Below are 15402 nucleotides of genomic sequence, written 5' to 3'. Positions count from 1 at the left end.
TTGAATGGCTTAAATTATCTGTGTCGTATCCATGTTCCCCTATTCTCTGCTCTACAAGATTTTTAACTAGCATAAAGCTTAATTGAAACTGCTTTTTACAACTACTCTGTGTTAGTAGAGTGGCTGGGAAAGTTCATACCTATGAAGCAAGTGAAAACGCATAAACTTAAAGAGTTACAAAGCAAGTTTCTCTTAGTGACGCCCAAAATTCAACTGTGCAGCTGATTAGGTGTGACTGATGCTTGTGGGAAGGCAGCGTGGTCCAGTGGCTACAGAACTGGGTGTTATATATGGAAAATGAGTTCTATTTTTGGCTTAATACTTGCTGTGTGATCTGAAGGGAGTAAGTTAATCTTTTAGTTTTCCATCTGAAAAATGAGGATAATGATGCTTACTCACCTTGGGAAACCACTTGGAGATCTACAGATGAATGTGGTTGCTCATAAGCAGGTATTAACCATTGCCAAGACAGAAGGAGGAATGAAACAAGACGTCCTCCATACCTAATTTTATTTTTTGATGTTTAGGTAAATGTGCTGTATAAGAGGGTGTCCTGAAATCGGTAACGTAGTATATACGTTACATCAAATATTTGTAAGTTATAATGTCCTTCCAGAAATTGCTTCCACATACTTTAAAAAATGATAGCTTGAAAGAAAAACCTGCTGTGACAGTATTTTATAAAGTCGTTTCACCTTTATTCATTAATAGGAAATACATTTATCAATATTTGTGATGTTTATTAATGTTTAGACTTTAAAAATATCCATCTTATATTTATTACATGCATTACTACTTAGCAAGCTCTACACTTAAGAGTTGAGAACCTTCAAATTCTTTAAAATAAATTAGATAATTTATTTTGAACTTTCACATATGATCTTCTTCTGAGTCAGAAACAAGTTTCTGGTATAAGGCCATGGTCCACACAGTAGCGTGCGCAGTTTGGGGTATGTTATATTTTTACTGTGATTTAGTTGGTTAATGTGTGTTTTAGAACTAGATATTCTCCAGACTGGGTCTTTTATTTATGCTAGTATATAATATAAGGTATACATGATATAAATTTTATTTATTTTATAAGTGATATACAGTGTATAGTTTGTAAAATACGTGTGGTTAGCTAGCAACACGTACATTCATTGAATTGTTTTCTGAGTAACCAGATCTTTGATTAACTGTAATGCTCCTGATTCAATGCTATTTTGCTATTTTGTTATCTTGGAGTGAAAAAGATTAAAACAATATTCAAATACTGTATTTAAAAATAAAACTGCTAAAGTTGAAAAGTAAAGTGCAATTACAATATTAAAATCCTAATTATAAAATAGAAATTGAGGGACAGAGTTATTGCGAAATAAACTCCTTTAGGTACATTTCTGTGAGGAGACTCTTGATCTTTTTTTGCCTTCCATTTAGGTACATTTCTGTGAGGAGACTCTTGATCTTTTTTTGCCTTCCATTAAAAGTCAGATATGTACTTAAACCTAATCCAACTTTTTTTGTGAATTAAATGCTTAGAGTTTAAAATAATGTTTCTTTTTCTTTCCAACGTGAAAAACACATGTATTATGGTCCTTAAAATAGATGTACTATAAAGTGAGCTGGTGCTAAGTGTTTAAAACCAAGAATGTGTAATATGTGATGATGATGATTCCCTAAGTTATTCTTTAAATATATAGTGTGTCAATGTATGCAAAACAGTGTGTCTTTATGTGTGTTATGCTATATAACTCATGCAGAAGAGAGAGGTAACCCAAGCTGTATTTTTGTTTTATTTTGTCAATAAAACCTAGCTCTTAAAAATTTCAACCACATCTTTCTAAGGTAACATTTACCTCCTCACATCTTTAGCATCTATCAGACATGACATGGGACATATTCATTGACCCTAAAAATTTTCATCAGTCTCATGCACTGGAAGGGGGCAGCCCCAGCTAGACAAGAGGCTCATTTCAATTTTAACGGCTGTAATTAAAGGTTAATTCACTGAGTCAGGATTAACGAGGAAAGTACAAATGATAGGCAAGCAGCTGCCTTTATAATACAGGATTAGAACAATGCAATTACAATAAGAATTAGAAAAAATCAACTTCCTGAAAAGGTTTTGTAATGAATGAACTGCATTTCTCTGTTCTTAATTGTGGTACTTAAACATGAAGACTCTGTGCAGCAGTTTTTTTGTTGTTGTTGTAATAACACTTGATCAACAGCATGTCTAATAAGATAGTATGCCAACTACAGTGACAGCAGTGGTTATATTGATAAATTTAATACTGTGCTGTACTAAAAACCAGGTTTACTTTTATATTATAGCTATATATGCTAGCCACATGGATGACTGCTTTGAATTTTGTGATTAAAGATTTATTTCTTTTACTCTTTGGCAGTTGCTTATTTTAGCATGTTTCCTTAAGTAACCTTAAAAATATGTTGAATTTTTAGAAAATACTGACTTAAAAGTTTCCTTTTACATTATTCCCACTCATTTTATGTGGTATTCTTAACATCTGAGAGAATAAGTAGACATAACAAATAGAAACAGTTTTGTAATAAAAGGAAGCCAGGTAACATTCTAAAGCAAAGCATTAGGCTACTGTAATTTCTTAACTTAAAAGTACTGAATGATTGTGGCAAAAATAGTCTTTGAAATTATGTTTTTATGCAAATAAGTGTCCTGGAATTTCTCAAACATTCCTGTTGTCCATTGCTAGTTTTAAAGTCTATTCACTTCTCTATTCTCTTTGCACTTCAAAGATCCAGCTTCTCTAGGAGTTTATTTAAAATTTCCTATATTTATTGCTTACCTAAAACTTTGGAAGCATATGCAACCATATGTGCTTGAATTTTCTAAATATAATGTTTGACAAAGGCAATCAGGAGACTACTCTGAAAACTGAGGCTCCATGCAAGAATGATGCATTTTTATCAGTCACTTTAGAGTTCTGCTGAGATATCATCTGGATGCTGGAATACAGCTGGGTAAAAATCCAGCAGTGTTTTCTTGTAAATTAATATGGAAGTATTTGGAAGTTATGTGGTTTATGTTATACGAAGGTATAAGCACAGTACCTGTTGATAATAAATGGTAATATTAAAGTGGTTTTCTTTGTAAAACTTATGAATGTGTTTTACTTAATAGCAGTTGAGGTATATTTTATGTCTATATTGCAGGTAAAAAGTGTATAATTTAACACTGGTATTTAGATTATTCGGGGTACTGTTTCACTAAAAAGCTTGGGCCAGCAGGTGTTTCTAACAATATTTTGACATTAAAAGCTCCAAGAAAGCTCTTTTTGGTGAGGGCAGTTGATAACTTTTCATTCATAATTAGCTCATAGAGAACCGAGAGACATTTCAGGGAAATTGAACTGTCAGTGGGTAGAAACAAGCATTTGACCTCATCACATTGAGTGGGGCCCATCATAATTTGTTCATTTGGTGCCCATCAGCCCAGCCTCATCTCTCATACGCCACCTCGCTGACCTTCCCTCTCCAATTCCACTCAGTTCAGCTTTAATTATGACTCTGCAGACCCGAAGAAATATTGCAGCTTGCTCTCAAAAACCCTGAACTGCCACTCACCAAAAGATTGGTTTTTAACAGGTAATAAATGCCCAAAGGAAATGGTGCTGTGTCCCACACAGAGTAGAGCAGCTTTTCTTTATTATTATTGAGATTTTCCTGCCTCTCAATTGTCACTTTCCCAGTCAAAATTTTATTGCATACAGAGAGTAGGAGACCAGCTCCAGTACCATAGGAATGTTTTGGAGTTGGCATTTTTGATCATCTTTTTGAGCTGAAAAGAAAGTTTTACTTGATATGCTAACCCCTAATTGGATTAAAGTAGCCATACTATTTAAAATCTATTTAAAATAGTAACTAAAAAAAGGTGAGCTTTTTGTTTTTAAACAATTATTGATTAAAAGCTCTGGAACTTAGTCTGAAACCTGGAAACTAGTTTTCTTCTGTGGTAAGGAAATTAATTGAGTTTCTCTTACCACCACTGGCAAATTTTACCTAAACGGTGATCATTTTGTAATGATTTAACGGACTGATGCCTGCAGAGGATCTGTGGTTTGCCACCTTACTGGTGACTATTATTTAATAGTTTTGCCAAGTAAACTGTTAGAAAGCACAAAATACGTGGGAATAAAATAGAAACTGGTACTAATTTTAAATGTGTACTTCCATCTTAAAAAATGTTCCCGTGAATTTCTGAGCAAATAAAAATATTCAAAACTACAGTACTAGAGAGTGTATCCTTGTGGTGAATGTTAAACTGTCAGCAGGATTTTCAGGTCATTTGACAAAAAGGATACAGGTGCAGTAGCTAGCAGTGAAGGTGACTGCTAGTTTCATCAATCACTTTGCCTTTCTTTAAGTTGATACATAATGGACCCCTTCAATCAGCTTCCTTGTTCTTTGTCACTTGTTTAGGAAGAAGAAAAAGGAGGGTGGAAGGGCTGGACTTTAAAGTCAAGGTTATAAAATGAATTGTTACTTATTTACACAGGATAAGGAGGATAAGTCAGTGTGAGAAGGGGCTCTTCATAAAATGTCGAGTTTGTCAATGGGTGATAATATGCGGTTTGAAGCTTCATGCAGACCTTGAACGGTGACAGTAGTTGTCAAAGCAGTGATTCTGAACAAGGATTTAAAATTAAGACATTGTCTAGTGACAGAGACACGACATGTGCCAGAAAATGTGCTAATCAGTGTTCACTTAATTTTCAGAGGGTCGTAGTAAATGATGATCCTCTGACAAAGTTTGTTTAACTGCAAAAGCAGAATTATAATAGAAGTAGAATGTGAATTTATACAGCACCTAGAAGGCTGTCAATATCATTTTCTTGTGTAACGTGTATTAACTATACGTAACAGTTCAACTTCATTACACCTGTATACCTAAAACCTTCCAAGGCAATAGCTGTGTAACAAGCGATAATATTTCCTATTTGTTTGCCTAGTATTTTATATAAAAATGATGTTAAGACTTGCATGTCATCTGCAGTATAGCATTGTTAGACTATGACAATGGTCCTGTGGACTATACATCAGAGTAGGAAGAAAAGTTTTGAGTTCTTACCTAGAAAATAATAAAAAAGCAACCTTCATATTCTCAGCATTTGAAGATTCATGCAATTGCAGCATGTATTTTTTAGAAGCCTTCTTCTGTGAGCTGCATCTTCAGGCTGCACATGCGTGATTTTTTTATGGCTTATTATAGTTTTACGATTATGTAGGTTTGTGCTGAGTAGTGGTGCTCAAAAACTATAGATGTCCTTCATGATTTTAGATTATGTTGTTCCATATCTTTATCAACATTTTTTTTGACCTATTCTGCTAATCCAAAAATTCAGAAACAGGAGGTTAGGTGTTTTGTGGTTTTTTTCTTCACTTAGAATTTATAGACAATCTACTGAAAGCTCCTTATTGGAGCTTCCCCGCTCTCTCAGAGAAGGACACCTGATGGATTTCAGTACACAGTGATGTTGAAGTCTCAAAGATGATGGATACTCCCCATTCCCCAGCCCCGTGTTAAGACTTTTTTAAAAAGTTGGTAAAAGAGTGCCACTATGTTCTCCACCAGAAACATTTAGAATTTTTTTCAGACCCCTTATGCCACAGATTCTAGGGAATTCTGGAGGGACAGATGACTCTATGATTAAATATATTATCATCAGAGAGATTTTTAAAAAGCTCTCTTTTGTGGCAGACTTTCAACATAACTTTTGCATTCTTTTCTCCTAATGACTTGTTGAACAGTGTCTTGCAGTACCAATATTGAGAAAATCAGTTCTGGAATCTTCCTGAGTTAGTTTTGATTGCTGTGCAGTTGATGAAAGTTTTGATTTTGAACTTTTTTTCACTTTGGTGAGGAAATGTATCTATTTTTATATGACTGCATATAGTGTCACCTGGTGTTTCTAGTCCCTAGCATCAGCGTTCTTGGTTTGAAGATGCCAGAAGAATTGGGAAAGGGTACGTTTCAAAGAGCTATACAATAGACGTAAGTGTGCAGTGAAGCTTAAGAAACTCATGGCTGTAAAGGAAGATTTGTGTACAAGTTCTTACTATTATTAGTTTGGAATATTCTTATGAAAAATGCATAAAACTATTCTACTGTTTCCACTGGAGGAGCTTTGTAACACAGCAGCATTAGAACATATGCTTAATATATAAATCAACTTCCACTATTAAAAACATTTGTGTGTGAAAATTTGCTTTAAAATGGCATAAGTTTTCATAAATGGTAATTGTCGCAGTCTTCCTGCTGCTATGTTTTGAAGTTTGCTGACAGTCTCTGGAGAACTTAGACAATAGTAGCAGAAGTACTCTATGTTAGTAGCAAGGTAATTTCAGAAGGTGAGAAAAAATTACATAACTAGTTTGCCTTTAGTCGTCAACTGAGGGACATAACTATGGCTGTAGCTACTATGTAGAGTAGTCCTTATGTTCAGGATCTGTGTCCATACAATAGAGCCTTTGTTAGAGATACCTGTAGGATGAGATTTTTTTGTTTGCAGTTTGCTGTGCATGTTGTTACTTACATTACTCTGAGCTGTGTACGGATAGTATTGAGTGGCATTTCTTCTTAATAAGTGTGAAAAGAAGTGTCCTCATGGAGGCTAAGTCATGTGATGACACATATTTTCTTTCAAAGTCCAAAACACCAAATTGTACTCTTGAATTTAAAACAAAGAAAATGAAGGTAACTGGTTATAAATAGCCCTCTTTGTCTCTTAACAAACTACGAACTGTATCACGTGATTTTTAAATTTTTTTTCTTTTTAAGGCCAGGAAGTGAAACTTAAGGAAAATAAACCACAGAAAAGCTACATTTTTAGCAATGATCTCAATAAAGTTATCTGTAGTTTTTGATAGTATGGATTTTTTTTTCAGATTAAAATGTGTAAAATGAAATAAAACTTGAGAAAAAATGGCACACAATACTCCATTTAAGATACGTATTCCACTATATGCAGAGATTGGTTGGCCAGTTAGCTCAGTCAGTTGAGCGTAGCGCTAACAACACTGAGGTCGCAGGTTCAATTCCTGTTTGGTCCCCATGTGTTGCCTGATGTAGTTGAGAGGTGGCGTCCCTGGCGGCAGGGAGGCTGGATTAAAATGATCTCTAAGGTCCTTTCCAGCTTAGGCCATTCTATGATTCTATGATTCTGTGCCCACATTGAGGAAGTGCTAATATGGATGTATATATGTGTTCAGTGCTGATTGCAGACTTGTATCTTTGCAGGTGTGTTACTGTGCATCAAGATCATCCTGATAGAATCCAAAATAATGTATTGCGTTCTTCAATAAAAATATGACCAAAGTTCAAACATAGTTGTATTAAGCTGGCAAAAATCTAATTTACATTTCCACATTCGTAAATACCTGTGCTACATTTCAAATACAGCATATTATAGACTGAATTCGCTTTGGCTTATAGGTAATATTGTATAGTATGTGTCACAAATAATGCACTTATTCTGACACAAGAGGTCATTTTCTAGGGGAAAGTTTAAACCAGGGGCTTCTATTGGAAGTAACCAGTATTCAGGAGTTGTAATAGTATAACCCTAACTGTAAAATTATACATTATAGCCAGTAGGGTTCAGTATGTTTTCACTTTAGAGGTCTCTAGCGTACTGGCTGTTTGCCAAAATCAAAATAATATGTTAGAAACCAGTTGCAGGAACTTCTCCAATATCTATATTAATCCCTCTCAGCACCATTTGCTATTACAAATTCATAATTAGGATGCAAGGTGAGGCTAACACCTTATTCTGTTTTTCTAACTCTTAAACTACTTCAGATAATACTCAGACTTTCCAGTTAGGTAGTCAGTGAAAGGATTGAATCACTAAATTGAAGTACATTACTTGTCTGTATATTGGGAGAATGCCTTTTCCTTGAATCACCTAATGACTATTGCAAAGGCATTTAAAATGCCATGCTACTCAATGAAAGTCACATACAAGCATCAGCCCCCAGACCGTCTGCTTTTTATATGTAAAACTATGCGTAAGTAAATCATGAGGTTTCCCATGCACCAATACAGGTTTCACCATTTAATTTGATCACTGTTATTTTAGAACTTGAAACTTAGACTGGGATAGAGTTTAAGCCCTTGAGTGTAGGAATTTTCTGCAAATGCACTTAAAAGAAAATTCTCCCGTAGTATTTGTTTAAACCGTTTTCAGTCCACTGGAGATCCCAGAGTGCCCTACAGGAAAGAATGTGCACTTCTGAATTTATACGAAGGTTTGTGGCCCATACTTGTGACACTGAGTTCAGCTCTTTCCTTTATGTTTGTGTAATAACACTTTTAAAAGATTACACTAATATTTTCCTTGGATTATTCATGCAATTCATTATGCTCAGTGGAAGGAAAACACAAAGATGCCAAATCTCAAACGAAACTATGTGTTGTTGTAATACAAAGCTATAAGCTCTATTATACATGCAAAATGCAATCTGTCTCACTGGCCTCCAGTTACACATAAAATAGAAAACAAGTGCTCACTCAGTTTTGAAAGTGTATGATTAGTCTGGTAATAGAGTGTCCTGCTGTTCCTGAACTCCATGTTAAGGCCTAATTCTGGTTCCTTTATATCGTGTAGTCGTTTTTGTGCTCCGAGGGAAATACTTTTTATTGATACAGGGTTATTGAAAATGCCTCTATATTTTAAGAGAAACAAAGAAAAATCTAAGGGGCATAAAAATATGAGAAGAGTGATTATTTAGTGTTATGGAAGATTTTAGATTCACAGATTACCTTGAACACACAGCTCTTGGAAAGGATGATTTTCTGCAGGCAGAGAAAAGAATTAGTTTTGGCCACCTTACAGAGGCAGACTATGGGCAGTGTAATAAAAGTTCTCTTTTGTTTGAGATTTTTCTCCATGTGATTTAAAAATCAGTGGGAGTTATTTGAGATTTCTTGATTTATATTTTATTTGCAAGTTTTTAGAGGCGATAGTATTATTCTATTAATGTGAAAATGCAGTAAGAGTTCTTGGAACTCCACTTTCTAATGTTTGAAATTGTCTGAAAAATACTGGTTTGAAGATGGAAGCATTAATATGCTAATTTTCGGTTAGCCTCGTTGACATACGAATCATTTAAGGAAGTGTAAAGCCTAAAAGCTGGTGACAGTGCAAAAAGAACAGAGTTAGGATATATTGGAAATTGAAGGACTTCCTAGTAGGTGTGGCTTTTAGAAGATGTTCAGAAGATGTAGAGCAGTTCAATATGACTTTGGTGGGAAGTTATTTGAAGTATTTTCCAGACTTTGACATGTCCTCAGGTGTGTGTATGTCTAGAAAAATTGAATCGTGGCATCCAGTTTCTTGTTTGGTTTCCCTGCCCCCTCTCAGAGGGATGCTGTCCTTAGTCTGGCAGTCCAAATGAGGATGACTTAAGCATGCTCTAATGTTGGGATTTGCTACAGCCCTTTGAAATAATGCAGAGTAGGATGCTGGCATTCTTCCTGCAGTTCTTCACTTGCTTTTTATTATATCTTTTTATGAATAATTAATTATTTTTGTAAGAGCTGTATAAAGAAGACATTGCCTTGTGACTGTGAGTAATATATAACTGGTAATGGAGAAAAGGTCATGAATACACTGTTTCCTGCCAGTAGTTGCCTTCCTTTTGTTTGCCTTGTTTTCCATCTTTCTCCTAATTCTGTAAGATTATAGATAAGTTGCTCTCCTAGCTTCTTTTGAAAGATCTTGCAAATGTGGCTGGGCTACATGATAGCCCTTTCCTTAGCTCTTGCGGAGTTAGTGGAGCATAGCCTTACAGTGAGCATAAGAGAGGATATAGCTCTCGCAGCTCAGTAGGTAATTCTTGGATTATGTCTTGGATATTGCCAATAGGAGGGCAGTAGAAGGGCTAGTTAGATTAAATGATTCAGTCCACTGCTTTAACAGAATTTAATTTAGAGGAATAGAACTATAATTGTCATCATTCTTGGAAGCAAATATTTTTTTCCAATAATGATTGTTTTATTCAAACTTATATGCATCTTTGAACCACGATCAAAAATTAACATTTCTTTATTATTATAGCATTATTAAGCTGAGGAACAAATACAAAATAAAAAAGACAACTTACAAAATTTTGTTCTTAGTAATAAAAATACACAGGAAAGTATGTCCAGCTCTGTTTTCTTTAGTAAGTTTAATAAACCCTGTAGTGCTTTTTATTTTAAATAATTATGGAAAATAGATTTGTTCATTAACTTAAGCTTACTTATTAAGGATTTACTGAGCCGGCAAAAAGAAGCATGTTCATGTGCAGAGGATTCAGTGATTTGTAACTAGTCAGTTCTGTTGTGATAAAGAAAGCCAAACCTACTCTCAGTGATTTTACACTTTTCCCTTTTTTAGTGGTTAATGAGTGGGAGAGTTTTGAGGCAAAATCCTAATGTTGCCCGTGTTATTCTTGTATGGGTAGTTTAAAAATATTTGCAGCTTCTTTAAGGGTGATGGATCATCTTTCAGCATATACAATTAGCATGGGGGCCAGTCTTGACTCATACCAATATAGTGTTCCCATATGATGTCACAATGGAGTCCCTACCCTGACCTTTAATTTGTGGTGGCTTTCAGTCAAAATGGGGTGGGAGGGCAGTCTATATTTTAATGTTTTTATTCCTATAATTCTAAACAGCTGTATTAAAAAAAAAAAAAAGTTTTGAAAGTTTAATCTTAATAATCTTCACCCAAAAAAAGCAGACACGCTATGTCATAAAATAACTATTAGTGACTAGTTTGTATCCTATAAATCTAACTTGAGTTGATAATATGGTCCATTACCAGCTAACTGCGCAGAGTATTTTTCATTTTACACTCTTCAGTTACTTTTTAGTGAAGTGTTAAAAAATATGAAGCTTTTCTCCTCTCTAAAATTGCACACTGTCTGTCTGTTATTAGGGAGATAACAGCTCTTATAAATGTTTCAGTAAGCGTTAAGTAGACAGTTATGTGCACTCTCATTCCACGCTTATTTGCTTACTGTAATAAACTGATAAAATATGTGTGGTTTGTCTCTGTGTATCTGCAGGCATCATGAGTCACATAGATTTCCTTTAGAAATAATGTTGTGTCTGCAGAATTGATTGGTTATTTTCATAAACCATCCAAAGGTACACAAACGACTTCTATTGTTTAAACATATGCTGTGTAAGATTTGTAGGGGATTATCTCCTGCTTACTAGATGCTACTTGTTCTATTAACTCTGGAGGATTATTTTAACCCCAGAGTGATTGCAGGTACCTGTTCTATGGGTTTCCCTAAGTATTGCAGTTGCGTGCATTAAAAATTTTAGGATTAAAACAAAAAATTCCATTTACCGAGCTGATGCAACTGTTAAATATATTGCATTACAGGCACACCAACGTTTGACAGCTCAGAACGCTTGCTAGCAGGTAGAGGGTTTGAGAATTTTCATTTTCCGTAACTGAATTCCTTTGTTCAGCATATATACATTTTATTTACTTCTAGTGCTGCCACGTTAAATGCAACTGCAAATTAATGGTCTGCAGGAAGGAAGACGGCTTAAACATAATGTCATTATTCTGGCTGTCCTTAGTATGTTTGTTGCTCTACAGTGTAGTAGTGTAGTATAGTATTGAAAATAAAAGTCAGTGAGCTCAACAGTAAAATAGCTAGTGTACTTCAAAATACTTGTTCTAACATGAGTAAAACATATTTTGTAAGCTTGACAATGAAAATGTGTGAACCATTTCATGAAATAACATTTCTAGTATGCAACTCCAGCTCAAATTGAATTGAATGCTAAAATTTAAATTCAAAATATGATTTAAAGTACACCTTAAAATTTAAGCTTTATTCATTATCTCAATAACATTTTAAGTAACAGGTGCTAGTGTGACTCTGCCAATAACCTCTTACTGGTATTGTGTCTATGTATCAGTAAAATGTTTGTTACTTGAAGTACGTTCTTTCTTATTTCCTGGCAACTAAGTTGTTTCTGAGAGTTTGACCTTGCAGTTATTTCTGCAAGTCCAAACAGAGTATTAATCTACTACAGTCTGGGGGTTATATTCAAAGATATTTTGTATTTTTGAGGAACTGCAAAATCCATACAGTTTGTACTTCGTCCATTCCTTTTGCATTAGCGGCAAACCTAGTCATGTGATGTCGTGTGTCAGGATTTTTTAAATGTAGTTTAAAAGCAAGCTACATAAAGTAACCCTAATCTTACATTTATACAGATAGAATGGCACTGGAGTAAAAGATAACCTGTCATTATGAGGTTTATAAAGTTTCACTTAATTGTGTTATTGGACAAAAGTATTGGATATTTTCATGCTTGTCGGAGATGAGCAATTGTAGGGAAGGCCGGATAAAAGCCCATTCTCCTTGCTTTGCTACTTGGAGTCTTGCATCCTGCTATTTGCAGTTGTCTTTTTCACATTGTTACACGTTCAGGGCTATGGGCAGGGCAAGAGAAGATTGACACTCATCAGTGGAAACAGATAAACAGATATATCTAGCAGATATACTGTAAAGTTCAGTAGCTCACAGTGCATTGATCAGAAAAATTGGATATTTTCTTGTGCTGAGCGTCTGAGTTTTTCAGCCTCATTGGTCTGTTTGTGCGGTATTACTTTTCATGTAATTTCCTCGTCTTTCCTTAAAACTTGTTTAGAGAGTTCGAATTCACTTTTCTGCAGTTTTCTGCATATTCCTTACTTCTTTGCACTTCTGAGCTTGTGATGCCAGATTTCCTTACGAGCAGTATCTTATGGGAATTTGCACACTGAATGTCTTTTACTCAGGCTACTTCTTCAAGCATAGAATGGACCCAATCTGAAGAGTTTACTCTTACTGCTTGTGGCAGCAAGACTATTAAAAAAGTGGCAGTTTCCTTCTGCTCTGTACAGCTGTACTTTCAGTATTTGGTGTAAATGTTAGGCAAAGTTTTTTGTGGTTTTAACAAGAGAAGGAAAAGACAATTTCTCACTGCACTTTCACAACGTAAGTCACTCTCGAGTTCTGATGCACAGAATGGAAAAAGACTTCCACTTAGAAACCATGTAACTATTTAAGCTGGAACTCTAAAAAAAACCCCCGATAATTTGGTGGATACTTATAGAGTTAAAATATTGAAAATAGATTTATTGCTGCAGAAACTGAGGCAAATAGAAGCAAGCTAAAGCTTCTATTTCTTGGCACCAGAAATGTTATTTTTTAGGTTCTGTTATCTGGTATCTGTTACTGCAGTTTGTTTATGAGTTTGAATATGTCCTTACCTGTTTCTGCTTCACTAAAATTCCTGCCAGAAAGCAGGTGCTATGACTGAAAAGTGCAATGTTTAGTTGTCATTTTTTTCTGTTCTTCACTTAGAGCATTCGCCACCTGTTGTTTTGTACTTAACAGGTCACTACACAAGTCTCTGTGCCAACAAAAACACATGAACTGCTTCATCGAATGAGTGGAAAAGGATTATCAGCTCATTATCACTTCTCAAGGCAGCCAGGCGTTTTTGGGGATCGTATGGTGTCTGTGCAAGTGACATTAACAAACACAACTGATCAGAAGATAGAGAATATTCACATCAAGGAGAAGAAATTACCTCCAGGAATGAGGATGCATGAGTTTAATCCCATAGGTAATTATACCCTGTCCTTTAAAACACAGAATCTTAAACTTTTGCAAAATTTTAAATACAGGAAGGTGGTTTTGCGTAGTCATACGTATACTGATAGGTATGTGTGTATGCACATGTATAGATATGTGTGTATATATGCATACACACACCTACTCCTGCAACTGTCTTTCGATAATCTGATTCTAACAAAAATTTAGTTCATCTTTCTTCCACTTGTGTTTGAGTCCTAAAATAACTCCTTAGATCACAACTTGCCTGCGTGAAAGTTTACGTGCTTTTTCTAATACCAGTTTTATTTTTATTATATCAATTCCAGTTGATATAATGATTTTTTTCTGCCTCCCCACAAGCTTTGATTCTCTTGAAGCCTTAGTCCAGAATGGGTATATAATTATTTATTTGAGTGGCTCAGAGCATTCTCATTGTTTTGCTTCAGAACGTTTGGTAGCGGAGTGAAAGTATATGTTTCAGTCTACTTTGTGTCTACCACACTTCCACAAAGTGTGTTTTCTTAGACCAGATGGAAGACACTACTGTAGTCAGCCCTAACCTAAAAGGTTTTACTTTCAGCCTTCTGATCAGGATGGTTTTTTGCTAAATTTCTGGTAGTGGAAAAGAGTAGAAAACCTGAGAAAGAACACAGATCTTAGCAACTTCTATTTAAGGATAACACCTGTGCACACAAGCTGCTTTCGTTTCTCAACAGAAGTGTCCTTGTTTTAGGACGTTGTGATATAAGCAGAAAGAACTGAAGTGTCTCTGTTTCATAATATAAATGCAAAGGACACACGCTCGTTTTTGAAACAAGCGCCTGTATTTTAGATGTGATTTTTCTCCCTTAATAAGCTACGTAATTATGTGAATCCATAACAAGTTAGGTGAATACAGAAACAAGTTCTTAAAGCACAACAGTGAAGTCAAGAGTATTCTTTGTTTACAGTAGCCAAAAAGAGGTTTGGTATTAAATTGCTGTATGCTATTGAAATACTTATTTCTTAACATTGAAAAGGCTATGTAGATTTACATGAAATAGCTACAAAAGCAATTGTACAATGCTACAGTTTATTTCAGAGTTAAAATTTTGGAACTATTTGCATATTGATGATGATACATATTTTATCGGTACAGGTACTTTTAGGAAAGATGCTATATTTTCTAACCTGCTTGGTGTTTATTTCTCAAGAAGACCAGCACAGAGTTCTGATTTCAGATTCGTTTTGACTGTCAGCCTGGTTTTATATCCCTCCCTTTAAACATTTAAAGAAATAAAGTTATGAAGGCTTGCAAGTAGAAAACTAGTAATACTATAAATCAGATCAGGAAATAGTGTACTCACGGTAACAGTCAGTGAAGAGTACCATTCACTTCTTTCACATAAAAACCATGAAAAAAATCTGGAATTAGTAAGTTATCCAGTTCAGGTTTCTTGAGAACTCACACAAGACAGTCCAACCCTTTAACATATTTATTTCCTGAAGACAGATATCACTGTGTTCTCTGTCCTGTGAAGCTGTTAGTTTCTTACGCAGAAAATAAGCTATATATGATCTACAGTGCCTCCCAAAGATGTTACTGTCCTTGCTTGAATGCAAATTTTTTTGTATTCTTTGGTACTTTTTAATGTGAGTTCAGTTCGTATGCCCTGTTCTTACCTTTGTGTTTCCAGCATTTGGAAAACACATCCTGTAATTTTCTCAGAGGTACCAACAGAGGAAGTGCCAGTGTAGACTTTTTCTGCTGGACTATAACTT

At 35.0% G+C, this 15402-nt stretch overlaps 1 protein-coding gene across 1 annotated transcript in view; it reads left to right on the top strand.

The window, feature by feature from the left end:
• AP3B1 (adaptor-related protein complex 3, beta 1 subunit) overlaps window positions 1-15402 on the top strand; it is a 96615-nt gene that overhangs the window by 52327 nt on the left and 28886 nt on the right. Inside the window, exon 15 of the mRNA XM_009865728.1 lies at window positions 13420-13651. Within this exon, the coding sequence (XP_009864030.1) occupies window positions 13420-13651 (232 nt within the window). The remainder of the gene's footprint in view (window positions 1-13419; window positions 13652-15402) is intronic.

Source organism: Apaloderma vittatum, unplaced genomic scaffold, assembly GCF_000703405.1.
Source record: "Apaloderma vittatum isolate BGI_N311 unplaced genomic scaffold, ASM70340v1 scaffold4303, whole genome shotgun sequence".
In the NCBI taxonomy this organism is placed as follows: Eukaryota; Metazoa; Chordata; class Aves; order Trogoniformes; family Trogonidae; genus Apaloderma; species Apaloderma vittatum.
The sequence above is the reverse complement of the archived record's forward strand: the minus strand, read 5'-3'. Positions and strand labels throughout refer to the sequence as shown.